We start from the raw sequence: 16,011 nt of genomic DNA, 5'->3' as shown, positions 1-16,011 counted from the left end.
TACTGTGAAGTGTCAAACCAGGATTAGCATATGAGAAGTCTTACAAGGTCAGGAAGTTCATCTCTAAAAGAAAAATCCATTGCTTAAAAAAAAAAATTTTACTCAAGATAGTATGTACTGAACATGCACCCCAGTCATTAGTTTCTTGGGCTTTTGTAGCTACTTCAACCAATCACAGAAATATATGAAAAAGTTACTAAAGAAAGCAAATTCAGAATTTTGAATTTGTTATTAGTAGAGTATATAAAACATGGACAACTGATTTTGTAGGGAGCTAAAAAAGATATACCCCAGGTCAACTTATCATTTATAATAGCTCAGAACTCAAATCATTCTCCAAACTCAAAAGATACAGCACATACATGTTTAATTTCTAGAGGATACATTGTTTCCTTTAGATTTAAAAAAGATCACAAAAGCGTAACACTGAAGCTCTTTCTGTCTAGTGTCAGCCTACAAATTGTTAACAAACATTTTTTATTAAGGATTCACAGTAATTGTCTTGCCAAGCCGAGTTTGCAGGTGCCAAGAAATCATGGCAACAAAATTGCAGAACAGCAAAGTGTTACATAGGTAAAGAAAGTAAAACATAATGCTTTGAAAAAAGCTGTTATAAAAGAAATTACATTTTAAATCAGAATGACTGACAAGTTTACATGGATCATCGTGGCTGCTGTTTAGAACGGCTTGACTTTGAAACCTTACAGCCAGCTAAAGCAGGGAGATAGTAAAACACAAGGAAAGAGCGCTGGGTTCTTTCTCACTTCTTTTCTCTGGGTTTCAGTCTTCTCATTAATAAAGTTGGACTAGATCATCTTTCTTGGATCTTAACCCCCAAAACTCAAGGTTCCATCTGACCAGTTTGACGTGTCTGATCTAAGGCATATTATTTTTAGTACTCGATAAAGTAACATGAACAACACAGCAGACAGCATCTTGCAAGAGCATACCTCCTTTGACTGAGAGTTACTCCTGGATCACACTAGGCTTTTCCTGTCCCGTTCATCAGTTGGCACACTCCTGGCACAAGGAGCCTCCCTGCTCACCACTCGCAGAACTAAAAACTGTTCAGAAGCAGACATTTTAGGTTCTTTTAACGCTATTAATTGTATGAAACACGATACCGACACAAGAGCTGTTAACAAATCAAAGGGACCTTTTTAATCTCTTTTGTGATGGGAAAGGTGGAAAACTGCTTTTTGTTGAACTTTTAAAAAGGTTGAACATTTCCCCCCATATCACGCTTTCTTCCTACAGTACATATACTTCAGACGTTGGGATTACGAGGTTTCCTGCAATATGTGGGCACTTGGGGGTTGATAGCTTGGGTTAAATTGGGACCAACTGTGTCACAGATGGAAGATAATGACAGAGCTTTACTTAATACTGCTCCTGAAATGAAGCTATTTCCCCCAGATTTGCATTTTCTGTTCCGTATTTAACACTCGGTACCATATTTTCTGCGATGGACGTAATCACTTCCACAGTACGGCTGAATTTCATCTTCCATCACTAGAATTTATGGCTTTCACTTTGCAAAGTTCTCGCACTGACCTCAAAGACGGAAGACTATATATACAGCAATTAGCATTACGCTAGTAATAATGCCTAACATTCGTTAGTTCCATTCTCTTCCTGTGGCGCACTGCTAAACGCTTGACTAACACACAGACGAGACTCGACACCCATCTCTAGTTCAGTGAAGATGTAGGACACACGGCCGTTTCAGGCTGCTCATGGGGTTCTTTAATTGCACCCCAGACCATGTGAAGAGGTGCCTCCCTGGGTTAACATTTCCCAGGGTGACCTCTCTCTGTGTTATGCATCTATTTTAAATTCTGAGGAAATGTCGTCCTGTAAAAAGACCCACTCTTTCTTTAAGAGAAAACTAGCCTCTGCAGATGTTTGGGTTTTCTATCGTGAAAACCAAAAACAATCCCATCTGTTTTAGCAGCCAGACTATTTAGAACCAAATTTGCTTTCCATGCTTTACTTGCTGGGTTGCCTGAAACCATGTACTTCTGTGTTCTTTTAATGTTAAACATAATCTTTAAAGCCTATTTTATAGGCCGCTTCCTGCCCCTTCAAAAAAACACACAACACAAATTTCAAAAATTAAAAAGTTACAAGTGACTATAGATAATGTAGTTACACATACTGTATTATTTTCTACTAAATCTAGATGTTAAAGATAAATTTAACAGCTGTTTTTATAATGGATACGATTTTTACAAGAAAATATGCTAATTTTCCTTTCATCATCATGGAAGAATGAGATCAGTTATTATTATATTAAGTAGGTATTTACTATGCCGTTCAAATGTTGGCTGGCAAGTAACTCATTAAAACGCCTATTCAGCATAGCTGTTGAGAGAATTTAGCTATCTAATCTGGCTCTGCTTCATCAGCTCACTGAATACTACATTCATTAAGTCTTTTTACCTTCCCAAGTTGCATTTTTAAAACAAGAAATTATGCTGACTTAAAAAAAAACAAATTGGGGGTGGGGGGAGAACACAACTTAAATCATAAATATGCTATGTGTAGTGTTTCCTATCTTCGGGACATGATGCACTTTAAATAAAAGTGATATAAGAATCATTTTGAAGGAGTATTATACATGTATTATATTTCACGTCACAGTTTTCACTAAGCTGAGAAAACACAGATGTGATATTTAAAAGAATTAACAAAATCCAGTGAAATTTTGATTTCTCGTGTCATTGAGCATTTACTACAAAAATATAGAAAAATGAGAATGTATCTCATTTGAATGGCACGTCTGTATTAGTATCACTCAATAAATGGATTCCTTTCCATATATATCTTAAGATCCAAAACGTCAGTGCCATAAATCACCTGATTGAGGAATCATGTAACAATGTATATTTTAATATAAGATTTGTGTAGTAATTTAGAATAAATATCACACAGTGAAAAATCTATCATAAACCAAATGCAATAACAAAAGGAAACAAAAAGCTTACATACACATTGCCACGGCCTTTACAATAAATGATGGTGTACATTTCCATCAGAGCGTACAGAGCTGCTAATGCGAACACTGAAAGAAATCTGTCATGTAGGCCTTTAATCTGGATTTAATAAAGTTTGTACAGTATCAAATAATATCAAAAGTCTAAAAAAACACAATGAGTTTTTATACCATGTTTATAAATTATTGTTTATATACCATAAAAAAAATAAGGTCAAAAGTGCAGTTTAAAAAAAAGTGGAAGTTGTTATTCTTGGTAAGAACTAGAAAAATGTATTGTCCCAAGTAAGAAGCAATCTAAAGGCTTGTACAGTTTTTCAGGAATTCTCCTTTAACTCTCATACAATCTTGGTTACCATACGCTGTAAGATAAGCTGATACAAAGAGCGCTAAATAATCTTTTTGTAAAAATAATAGGAGACACATCTGGTGATGAGAAACACTGGGAACAAACATAATTACAGGTCTCCCCAAAGAGAATTCAAAGACTCCGCTCGCAGGAATGAACAGACTATCACTGAATGTGAGCAAATTTTGAAATTTCAAAGGATTCAGAAGTTTTCATCTTTTTCCAGTTTTTAGTCACAACTGGCAATGGTACATACACCCTAGACTTATGAAATTTTGTAGTATAATATAACTAAGACAAAAGTATGACTTAAAGGTGATAAATCATATCATCTTACTTCTCACAGAAAATAAAGACGAAGGATCCAATAATTAAAAGACAACGGTATAGAAATCAGTCAGGAAGGAACAGATGGACGAAACATAACTCTGGGTCTTAATTGGCACTAACCACAGCAACTATTATATTTTGACAAATTCTAGAACAAATGCCCAATGTGGGAATACGTGTGGTACATGAGCCACTTATATTTATGTAAGAAAATGAAATTGGAAAATTACTGGCTTACAAAACAAATGAAATTCAGAGAGAAAAAAAATAAAAGGAATGTAAAAAAACCCCTTATTTTTGAACTTATTGGGGAATCAGAATCTTCATGGGGCTCAGGAGCACATTCCTGGGGCAGAAACTAACAGGCTCCCTGCGCCTGCTCCCTGCTCCCCCAGCGCCCGCTCCCCGAGCCCCCAGCGCCCGCTCCCCTCCTCCAACGCCATCTAACTGGTGCTTTGTTTACGAAGCTAAGCCGAGAGATGATTATTAATTTTTTCACTGAATGGAGTGAGCTCCTCGGTTGCTTCAACATAAACTGACTGCCTGAGATCATAAAAACTTCATTAGAATAGGTTCTCGGGACAGGAAGGTCTCCCTAGTTTTGATGGGAGAGAAGGGCTGGCTGCCGAGAACAGCGGGTGCTGTGCAGGCCGGGACATACACACTTGCCAGTGTCACCTGCAGCGGAGGAGGGTTAAAAGTCGATGGATATGGACGCTTGTGCACAGTCTTCCCGGCCCCGGGCGTAGATCTCGCAGGGCATCTCCTCCATGACTCTATCTTCCAGCGCCTGCTCCGGGCACTCGTGGGCCTGTTTGAACGTGTAGCTGCTCTTTTTGAAGGTGCTGTTGAATGTTTTCATGGGCTGTGGTTGTGCAAAGTCGTTTCGGAAAGGGAGCTCCACGGAGCTGAGGTTGGTCCTGCTGGGCTTGACGCTGGCGGCCTGGGCCCCGCAGTGGTGGTCGTGGATGCAGCGGGACGCGGCCGAGGCGCGGCGCATCTTCTGGTAGCTGTCCAGCTCCTCCGACAGGTCGGCCAGGTCCGCGGACAGCTCTTTGTCCCGCAGGGAGAACAGTTCGTAATGAGGAGGGTCGAACACTTCCTGAAAGCCCGTTTTGTTAAAGGCGGTTTTGCAAGCCATGACTTTTTTCCGAGGCTGTTTCACTTGTACTAACACAGAAATAATGAGGAGGACCAGGACGACCCCCGATGTGATGCCAATGATTGTTCCGTGAGTTTTAGTGATTTGTTCAAACAGTCCTGCTCGTTTCTTTTCTGCGGAAAGAGAGAGACACGGTGAGGCTTTCAAAATTCATTAGCGAGTCCTGTCACAAAGTAGTATTTTTAGGTAAAGCAGAACACTTGGGTCATGTACACCACAGATGACACAATTTAAAATTAGGTTTCAAAACAAAAAATAAAATATTCCTATTAGGATTTCTGGTTAAACCAACCAATCACAGTATGGCTAGACAGATTACAAAGAAGACAAAGGACTTGCTTGGTTCTTTACGCAGAAGGCACATGAGTGCATACAATTTGCAAATCAAATTAAATACACGAATATAGAAGATGCCAAAACAAATGCTCTTGCTCTGTAACGTTTCGCTTTCTGCTGCACAGTGGGTTCCAGCACTGCACAGCAGCTACCGATGGCTTGCCGCACGAGAACCACGACGATGGGCCGCAGCCACGCAGGCATGCGGTCAGGCTCTACTGACAGTACTTCGTGTCAAGTACTTAAGGGCAGCCATGGCAGATCACATTAGCTTTTCATAGGAAGCTCCTGATCCACCCCTTGAAGAGTAAAAGGGAGGTAAACTTTCGTACTGAGACACAGATCTGATAACCGGCTGGTAGACATTCAACTGTTATCAGAACCTCATTGCTCTCTCAGGGAGTATATGCTGGAAATAAGACGTAGGACGTTTTATGAAATGAAAAAAGAGCAGTTCTTACAATGAGTATGTTTTATACTGTAAGACCAAATCCATCAGTTGATTTTTATTAAATAGTACTTTTATATAATTAAAAAAATATACTCTAGGTCACTTTCTAAATTATTTTGAGAATAAGGTATCTTTGCAACACAAATGACTAAGACAACAAGGGCAAGAAATACTACGACGAACTTTTGAACAACTTAAGATACAGAACACAGTTTGAGAGTTAAGTGTTTTTCTTTGCTTTTACCACATACAGAAGTTGGCGAGGCATTGAAAAGAACATCTGTATTAAAGCACAGTTGTAGAGAATAACACTTTAGGTCATTCTTACCAAAAGGCAATGGCCGCTCTTCTCTCCGAAAGGTTGGCCTTGGCAAGAGGACTCACCTTTACAGTGGTTTTCATCCCACGGGTACGCGCAGTTCTGAACACCATTGCAGACTAACGAATTATTGATGCACATGTTGCTGTGGCAGAAGAAAGTGCTGTCTGTGCAGGGAGCTGTAGGAAAAAGGAAAACTACTGCTAAGAACAGAAGGCATACAGATGAGGAATTCATCTTGATTTAGATTACTGTTACGCAGTGTCTTACCTCAGAGGCCTTCCCATGAATACATGCTACTGCACAAGCACTAAGACGTAGGACACTATTGCTTGATGCACGTAAAGTTTTACTTACACTGGGTACCAAAAGGTTGCTTTTAATGTAATGACAATGTGAATGTATTTCCCATGGGTCTTATGGAACTAGTACACAGCCAGGTAAATTTTTTCAACAAGTTAAAAGGAAATGTTGGTCAGAATGTGGAGACACTGGAACCCTTGTGCATTGCCGGTGGTGGGCAGGTCAAATGCTGCAGCTGCTGTGCAAAACAGGATGGCAGGTCCTGAAAATGTACACGTATTGCCACATGATCCAGCAACTCCACTGCTAGGTCTACACCCAAAAGAACTGAAAGCAGGAACTCACACAGATACTGTACACCAATATTCGCAGCAGTTTTATTCACAAAGTCAAAAGGTAGAAACCACCCAAATATCTGTCGATGAAGGCTAACCACAATGCAGTATGTACAAACAATGGAATATCATTCAGACTTAGAATTCCGAATGAAACGGATCCATGCTACAACTGAATAAACCTTGAAAACGTTATGCTAAGTGAAAGAAGCTAAGACACAAAAGGGTAAACATTCCACTCAGACGAGGTACCTAGAGAAGCAGGCTTCACAGAGACAGAAAGTAGCACAGAGGATATCGGAACGGGGGAGAGGAGGGTGGGGAGTTAGTGTTTAGTGAGCACAGAATTTCGGTTTGGGAAGACGAAAATGTTTTGGAGAGGATGGTGGTGATGGTTGTACAACAAGGTGGATGCACTGAATGCCACCGACTTATACACTTAAAATGGTTAAAATGGTAAATTTTATGTTACGTAGATTTTACCACAAGAAAAAAACCAAAACTTAGGAATTAAAAAATTTTTTTTAAATAAAGATACATGGCCTCCATGCATAGCATGTACTCTCCTATCCTGTGTAAGCTGTCCTTTCAGTCTGAAATGTCTGCTCCTTTCCCTTCCTGGTGACCAGCCCCCTGCTCATCTTCCAGGATCATCCCAGACGCTGCCCTCTCCGTGGAGCGTCCCCTCGTCCTACTAGATGGCTAGTGACGCCTGTGTGCTCCTGTCACACGCTATATTCTCCTCGGTTTAGCACTTCCCGTGTACATGTAACTGTGCGTTATACTGGCCTGTGGTTCAGGGTGCTTACTTCTGTCAGGAAATAAAGTCTTAGACGGAGTCAGAAGTGCCAACACGGCAGTGTCACGTATGGCAGTGTAAAGGCACACAAAAATCCCAAAGCCCAGAAGTGGGACAGCTTATCCCCCCACTTCTGTAGAGGTGTGACAGAACCCACACCTCCTACCTCTCCACCCCCCGTCCCTGAACCAACTAACCATCTGACTTCCGAGAATATAATCAAACAAAATGTATTTCCTGCCTAAAAAAATTCTACATTTCTTATTTTCAAAAAATACATGTTTCACCAAGGAAGGAGAACTTAGTATTGTTCTATGTCATGCTCATAGACCTCAAATATTGTTTTACATTTTCTTTGAAAAACTCTACTAGACTAACAGTAAGTAAGGTTTATTTCGCTACATACTATCTTCCTTTTAATAAACATACAATGAACCCCATGTAAACAATAGCCATGAATTTAGTATTTCTTTCCCTCCCTTTGGGTTGGTCACAGGCAGCTTGGGAAGACCTAACCACATTCTCCGATGGCATCTTCAGGAATAAAACCGATGGTTTGGTGTCCACCTGCCTGACCCGCTTTGTCTATTTCTCAAATGGCTCTGAACACGGCTGGAAAAACAGGCATTATTTATTGGGTCCCCAGAAAACCCCGAAATGTAGTCTGACAGACGTAGGTAAACAGAACATTTGGCGCTGCTTTGCTGTTAAAGAGCAAACACAACCTCTCAGTAAAGCAGACCCCCACGAAGCTAGTCTGTACCCCGGCTCCAGTGTGGCAGGTGGTAACCCACACGTCATCACCATGAACTTGGGCTCGTTGCCCCCTTGTCGCCCCCTCTGTAAGCCAGTCGGAGCTTCGGCGTGACTTTCATCTACACACGATTAAGAAGTCTCTACACCAGCTCTGAGCTCACTTATTTGCTGAGTACTGACCCACCATAGTTTAAGTATGACAACCCCTCCGTGGCTCTCATGACTAAAGGTTCTAAAACCGCCCAGAAGCGTGGAGGACGGTGCTATGAGGCCCAAGTGGAAAAAGCAACGGACTAGCAACAAACAGGAACTTCAGGGTGTCAGCAGATCCCCTGTGACTCTAACACAGTTTGCCTTCTGGGTGTCACTTCCTCCTCTGAATGAACGGGATGGACCGTGGGCCCCCTCAGACTTCCGGTTCTGACAAGGCTATGAAATTAGCCTCCCAACCATGCGGACACTCCTGTTCTCAATCTAAGTGCAAAGAATAGTGTATAATAAGGAATTCACTGAGGGACCAGTAACCTGTCAAGATCGTATCATTTATACTAGTGAAGTAAGTATTTCATGGTTCTTAAAAAATGCTCGAGGATTTCAAAGCTCATCAGAAGGTTACATATAAACCATCAGATTAAGGGCAGAAAAGCCAACTAAGACGCACGGTGGTATTTTGTTTAAGTACAAAATTAGCTAGTGCACCCACTTCAGTTGTATCACATATATCGTAAAACTGAATGATGCAAATGTGCGCTTTAAGATGTCACAACGGCTTAGAGAACACATAGCAAGCTTTTCATTCCGCATTTCTAAAATCTGGAGTTTTCTGGTTTTTTGTTTATCTCTCGTACTGTAATTCTGTATCATACTATACACTCTACTGCACAAGCATAATACATGTTGAATTCCAATTTTACCCAGTTTGCAAATGGGAACACAGGAAAGCAGCTATTTTTCAAGACAGGTTGAGTGAGGTTATAAATAGCACTGACTTCTAGACATTCGGATTTTCTGAGTCAAACTATCATTAACTCTTACAGTTCATCCACAGTACATGATGTGCCTCCATTTTGATGGCTCTTTATAGCTTCCAAATGGTGAAAAAAGGACAGGTTTTCTGCTCAGTGTTTCTCACTGAATAGTGAGCGGAAAGTACCCTGTTTTCATTGTAGACTCTCTCCAACGGCCCCGCCACGTTATGTAAAGCAATCAGAAAGCAGCACTGATACGGTCAGACGTTGTTTCGCAGAAATATATGTTTTATTTGTAATTACAAATATAGTAGAATTTATGGGTTGTCAATGGACAAGCACAGCTGTTTAAAATAAGAATCAAAGTATCAGTTGTTGACATGGGATGCTGAAGAGATGCCTCAGTTCAAAACTATGTAAAGGGACAAACAGTAGCAAAAATAATGCCAGTTCTGAACGGCTCTCTACTTACACCTGAGGGACCCTGGCCTTTCCCTTTTCACTCAGGGGCCATGGCGTGGGGAAGAAGAAGGGTTAGAATTTCAGCTCCACTCTGGAGAGAGGTGGCAGTGATGCTGAAGGACGGCTGTCCTTCAGTTAAGCCCGCAAGGGGCCTGCAGGAATCGTGTCCCCGGAAATAATCACGTTACGGATTTATAGTCTAAAAACGTGTCTTCTGCTGCTTTCACAGTTCTAGTCCTAGAAACTCTTTTCCTCAAACCACACCGTTTTTTAGAGAGTGAGGTATGTCTTCGTATTCAGTGCTTGGGAAGAAGTCAAGCCTACCCTCATTGCTATTCTATTTCACTCCCTTTAGCCGAGTTACACTATTTTTAGTCACAGCTGCACTCTACAACGAGGAGGTATGAAGTGCCTCTCTCAGGCGGCTCGCCCATTTATATAACCTTCCTGAAATCCTGACTGCTTTCATAGATGGAGCCCCAACAATTACAAATCATTAACAGCTGAAAGAACAAAAGAAAAAGGTTAACAATCTGAATAATGATAAGCATGTAAAATGCACTGTTTGCCGCTCTCAAACTTGCTTATCAAAAGGAGATCTTCAAACTGGAACTTCTGTTTTATTCAAATTTATAACATCCTTTATTTTTGGAGGGGTGGTTTTCTTCCTGCTCTTCAGTAATAAAGCTAAATTTGGGACATGGAGCTAAGCCTACTGCCCCTTCAGCTTAGTTTCTGGTTGCAATCAGTTAGTGTAAAGACACCGCTTGAAGGAGGCTTTTCATACATTTCTGTATCAGATTTGTGCCAACGGAGAAATCACTAGTGTGTGCGTATAGAGGGAAAACACTACCGAGCACATTAGAGAAGAGTTTTCACGTAACACTTAGGCCAGAGCTGCCTCAAAATAAATGTGAGCCAAAAATCTGAGCAAGTAGTCACATTAGAAGGTCTTTAACAGTTCACAGGTGGAAATACCTTCACGAAGAGTTGCTTTAACCCAAAACGTAATACAGGACCGAGGCTGCCTCCTTCAGGAGGTGCCCCCTGCACGGCGGGCCCTTAGCGGGCATCTGGGAACTCGGCTCTCCTCCACTCCTGACTGACAGGGGAGCTCATGCGGCCTAGAGTTTGTGTTAACAATGTCATGTTTGCCCAATACCTGCTTTCCTTCTGAGTCTAGAATTTTGGCACGTGTAAGGCGGAGTGCCTAGGTGACCGGTTTTGGTGATCCCAAAACCCCTGGGCGCTGAGTCCCCAGGGGGCCTCATGCGGCAGAAACACTGCCACGTTACTGCGCGTTTTGCTGCTGGAGCTGAGCCTGCTGAGTGCGGCGTTGGGGCGGGGGTGGCCCTCCGAGGGGGCCAAGAGTGGAAAGGAAGCCTGTGAAAGGAAAGGCCTTCTCCACTCGGCCTTTTTTCCTTGCAGATCCCACCTCGTATTCTTCCCCTGGAATAAACCTGCGCTGAGAGTACAGTGTGTGCTGCTTCCTGTGAGCCCTTCTGGCAAATCGCCTACCGTGTGGGTGGTGTCGGGAGCCCTGTGACAATATCCCACATGCTCCCTGTAGTATGAAATCTGTGCTCCTCATTTGGTTGTGCTTCGCTTTATTTTGCTTCTCAGATACTGAATTGTTCTCTTACAAACTGAAGGTCTGCGGCAGTCCTGTCTGGAGCAAGTCTGTTGGCGCCATTTTTCCAACAGCATTTGCCCACCTCGTGTCTCTGTGTCATATCTTGGTAATACTCCCAATATTTCAGTTTATTATTATATTTGTTACAGTGATTTTTGATGTTACTATTGTAATTGTTTTGGGGTGCCACGAACTGCACCCACATCACACGGCGAGCTTAGTGGATAAAAGCTGTGTGTTCTCACTGCTCCCCTGACCGGCCGTTCCCCATCTCTCTCCCTCCCCGTGGACCTCCCTGTTAACTGAGACAATTACAATATTAAATGAGGCCAGTTAATAACCCTACAATGACCTCTAAGTGTTCAAGCGAAAGGAAGAGTCACACAGCCCTCCCTTTAAATCAAAAGCTACAAATGACTAAGCTTACTGAGCAAGGCATGTCAAAGGCCGAGACAGGCCGAAAGCTGGGCCTCTTGTGCCAAACAGCCCAGCTGGGAAAGCAAAGGAAACGTTCTTGAAGGAAATTAAAAGTACAAGTCCAGTGAACACGGAGTGATAAGAAAGCAAAACAGCCTTAGTGCTGATGCAGAGAAAGTCTTAGTGGTCTGGATGGAAGGTCAAACCAGCCACAACATTCCCTTAAGCCAAAGTCTAATCCAGAGCAAGGTCCTGGTTCTCTTCAATTCTGTGAAGCCTGGGAGGTGAGGAAGCTGCAGAGGAAAGGTGTGAAGCTGGCAGAGGTTGGTTCATGAGGTTTAAGGAAAGAAGCCGTCTCCGTAACATAAAAGTGCAAGGTGAAGGTCTAGCTAAGAAAATGAATGAAACTGGCTAGGCTGAATGACAGATCAGCAGTACAGATGGGTCTTTTATCGGAAGACAACAACTAGAACTTTCAAAATGTCCACATTAACAGGAGTTTGAAAGAAGTTGATTCCATCCCTCATGGATGACTTTGAGGGTTCAAGACTCAGTGGAAGAAGTAAGTGCAGATGTAATGGAAACATCAGGAGAACTAGAATCAGAAGTGGAGCCTGGAGGTGTGAATGAATTGACGCAATTTCATAATAAAACTTGAATGGATGAGCAATTACTTCTTATAGATGAGCAGCTAAAGTGGTTTCTTTTTTTTTTTTTGATTTTTTTTGGCGGGGGAAGGGGAACGGGACTTTTTATTGGGGAACAGGAAGTACTTCCAGGACTTTTTTCCAAGTCAAGTTGTTGTCCTTTCAGTCTTAGTTGTGGAGGGCGCAGCTCAGCTCCAGGTCCAGTTGCCGTTGCTAGTTGCAGGGGGTGCAGCCCACCATCCCCTGCGGGAGTTGAACTGGCAACCTTGTGGTTGAGAGGACGCGCTCCAACCAACTGAGCCATCTGGGAACTCAGCGGCAGCTCAGGTCAAGGTGCCCTGTTCAATCTTAGTTGCAGGGGGCACAGCCCACCATCCCTTGCGGGACTCGAGGAATTGAACTGGCAACCTTGTGGTTGAGAGCCCACTGGCCCATGTGGGAATCGAACCAGCAGCCTTCGGAGTCAGGAGCACGGAGCTCTAACCGCCTGAGCCACAGGGCCAGCCCTAAACTGGTTTCTTAAGATGGAATCTACTCCTGGTGAAGATGCCGTGAAGATTGTTGAAATGACAACAAAGGACTTAGAATATTACATAAACTTAGTTAGAAAGCAGTGACAGGGTTTGAGAGCACTCACGCCAATTTTGAAAGAAGTTCTGTGGATAAAATGCTGTCAAACAGCATCGCATGCTACAGAGAAATATTTGGAGAAAGGAAGAGTCCATTGATGAGGCAAACTTGACTGTTGTCTTATTTTAAGGAATTGCCACAGACACCCCAACCTTCAGCGACCACCACCCTGATGAGTGAGCAGCCATCAGTGTGGAGGCAGAGCCTCCACCAGTGAGAAGACTATGACTCGCTGAGGGCTCGCAGGATGGTCAGCATTTTTTAGCGATATTTTAAAATTGAGGTGCGTACATTGTGTTTTAGACGTAATGCTGCTGCTGCACACTTAATAGACTACAGCATAGTGTAAACATAACTTTTATGTGTACTGGGAAAGCAAAAAATTGTGAGTCGCTTTATTGCAGTGGTCTGGAACTGAGCCCGCAATATCTCCGAGGTTGGCATGTAAAACATTATTAATGAGATAATTTACATTCTTAATTTCACACCAAGTCTTTGAAATCTGGGATACAGTGTTATAATTACAGCACATTTCAATCTAGAATGGCCACATCGTAAGTGCTTAATGGCTACATGTGGCTGATGGACAGTGTACTGGACAGAGTAGGTATGACGACAGGAACACATCAAGGGAAGGAAAGGTCAAAGGCTCTCTCACTAACTATATTTCTGCATCAAGCACTGATAGGTAGTTACCTGAAACAGTGAAACAGCCTCTGTACCACTGCTTTTTATTTTGCACTTCTGATAAGTTCTCAAATTAAAAACGTTTTATAGAAATGAGGTACAGCTCGGTCCCTGAGGTCACAGGAGGTGCAGTACTTGACTCACGGGAAACACCCTGCTGAGCTCCTGACATTTCTAACCGCTCAGGAATTCACTATATCCAAAGTCACTCAGCACTTTCTCCCTCTCGTCTGTTCAATTTTCATTTTTTAAGTCTGCCAGACCCCAAATCTCCCACTCATTCCGTTACTTTTCATTCTTGATTAGTCACCAGATCTTCCCAATTGTCTGTGTTCTCTATTCTCAGATCACTGCATTGGGTCAGACACTCCTGTTTCCCACCTGGACAATGGAGGTGACCCCTTAACTAGTCTCTACGCCCCAACGAATGCACAGCTCTGATTGTGTCATTGTGTAGCACAAAACCCTACAAAACTCCCCAGTGCCTGTAACATAAAGTCTAAATTTAGCCTCTAGTTTAAAGGCATTTTATGTCGAGCTTTCATCTACCTTTCCAGGCTTGTTTCTCTATGCTTTTTCCCACTACTTCTTGTGGCCCAAATTAGCTTTGGTCTACGCCTTTGTTCATTCTCTCGCCTCAGCTTGGAATGAAAACCTCCATGAACATTTCTACCTTCTAAAATCTTACCCTCAAGCATAAACTCAAAGGACCGGTCCTCCAGGTCCTTGGCCCATAACTGAGGCTGCCTGCTAGAAGGGACTTGGATATTTAATAAGAAAGCACTGTTTTCTGCCGCAGATGGTCTTTGTCTGAGCCCTACATCAGTCAGTTCGCATTTGCATACGTCACCTTACCCAAGTGACTATAAGATCCTTTAGGACAGGGATTGTTTCATCCATTGTTGTATCTTCACAGCAAACACAGCACCTCAGATGATAAATATTAAATAAACGAATGGAAGGCAGGTAAGAAGGCTGGTTGGCTAAATCAGCTTCCGCACCCATGTGACCATTTAGCAGTTCATAGAGTCCTTTAATATTATAGACAGAGCAGTTCCGCTATAAGAAAGCCTGTATATGGTCACATCCAATCATGATTGTATAGAATCCATGGAATAATAATAGAATATCTTAAAACTATAAGGAAAGGGAAAAACTACTAATCTCCAAATTGCTCAAGAAAAATATCTGATAACATCTTACTGTTAGACCTTTATATTTACAAACTTAGAATTTATAAAAATCACATAGCTTACCAAACCTCAACAGTGTTTTGTAGAAGTAGAAAATTCTAAAATTCATGCAATATCAACGGACCCTAAATAGCCAAAACAACCTTGAAAAAGAAGAACAAAGTTGGAGGACTCACACTTCCTGGTTTCAGAATTTATTACAAAGCTACAGTCATCAAACCAGTTGCGAGTGGCATTGGGACAGACACACAGACCCCTGAAATAGAACAGAAAGTCCCAAAATAAGTTCTCACATGTACATGGTCAATTGATTTTTGGCAAGGCTGTCAAGCCCATCAATGGGGAAAGGACAGTCATTTTTAACACATGGTGCTGGGAAAACTGGATATCCACATGCAAATGAATGAAGCTGGGCCCTTACCTCACACCATCTAAAAACATTAACTCAAAGTGGATCAAAGACATAAATGTGCGAGTGAAAACTGTAAAACCCTTAGAAGAAGACACAGAAGAAAAGCTTCAGGACATTGTCTTTGGCAATGATTTCTTGACACCCAAGCACTAGACAAAAACAGAAAAATGGATAAAAGGGACAACAGCAAAATAAAAAAACATTTGTACCTCAAAGATACTATCCAGACAGTGACTAGATAATCCACGAAAGGGGAAAAAAAGTTTGCTAATCACGTATCTGATAAGAGATTAATATCCAGAATAAAGAACTCCTACAACTTAACAAACACAACAAAAAAGCAACAAACAAATTCAAAACTGAGCAAAGGACTGAACAGGCATTTCTCCAAAGAAGGTATATAAATAGCCAAGCAGCCCATGAAAAGATGCTGACATTACTAATCATTAGGGAAAAACAACTGTAAACCACAATAGAAAGAACACACTATATACTTATTAGGATGGCTATTATAAAAAAATGAAAAACAGCAAGTGTTGGCAAGGATGAAGACCAACCCTGCAGTGCTGATGGAAACGAAAAATGGCACAGACACTGTGAAAACACTTGGTGGGTCCTCCAAAATTTAAATGTAGAATTTCCACATGATCCAGCAATTCTACTTCTAAGTATATACGGACTCAATGCAGAGATTCAAACAGATATCTTGTATACAAGTGTTCACAGAAGCTTTTTTACAACAGCCAGAAAGTCAAAACAACCCAAGCATCCATCACCAGACGAATGGATAAACCAAGTGTGGTATTACATATACCATGCGACATTGT

General features: G+C 41.9%; 1 protein-coding gene across 2 annotated transcripts in view; it reads right to left on the bottom strand.

Annotated features, from left to right (window-relative positions):
- Nucleotides 1-350: 350 nt before the first annotated feature.
- Nucleotides 351-16,011, bottom strand: part of NETO2 (neuropilin and tolloid like 2) — a 39,679-nt gene continuing 24,018 nt past the window's right edge. For both annotated transcript variants that reach the window (XM_074314950.2, XM_074314951.2), the window contains exons 8-9: nucleotides 6,008-6,121; nucleotides 351-4,949 (exon numbers count right to left, since the gene is read on the bottom strand). In XM_074314950.2, the coding sequence (XP_074171051.2) occupies nucleotides 4,369-4,949; nucleotides 6,008-6,121 (695 nt within the window). In that variant the 3' untranslated portion in view covers nucleotides 351-4,368. The remainder of the gene's footprint in view (nucleotides 4,950-6,007; nucleotides 6,122-16,011) is intronic.

This window comes from Rhinolophus sinicus, chromosome 8 (assembly GCF_057876585.1).
Source record: "Rhinolophus sinicus isolate RSI-liver-muscle chromosome 8, RSI-T2T, whole genome shotgun sequence".
In the NCBI taxonomy this organism is placed as follows: Eukaryota; Metazoa; Chordata; class Mammalia; order Chiroptera; family Rhinolophidae; genus Rhinolophus; species Rhinolophus sinicus.
This window is presented reverse-complemented; position numbering and strand designations above follow the sequence as displayed.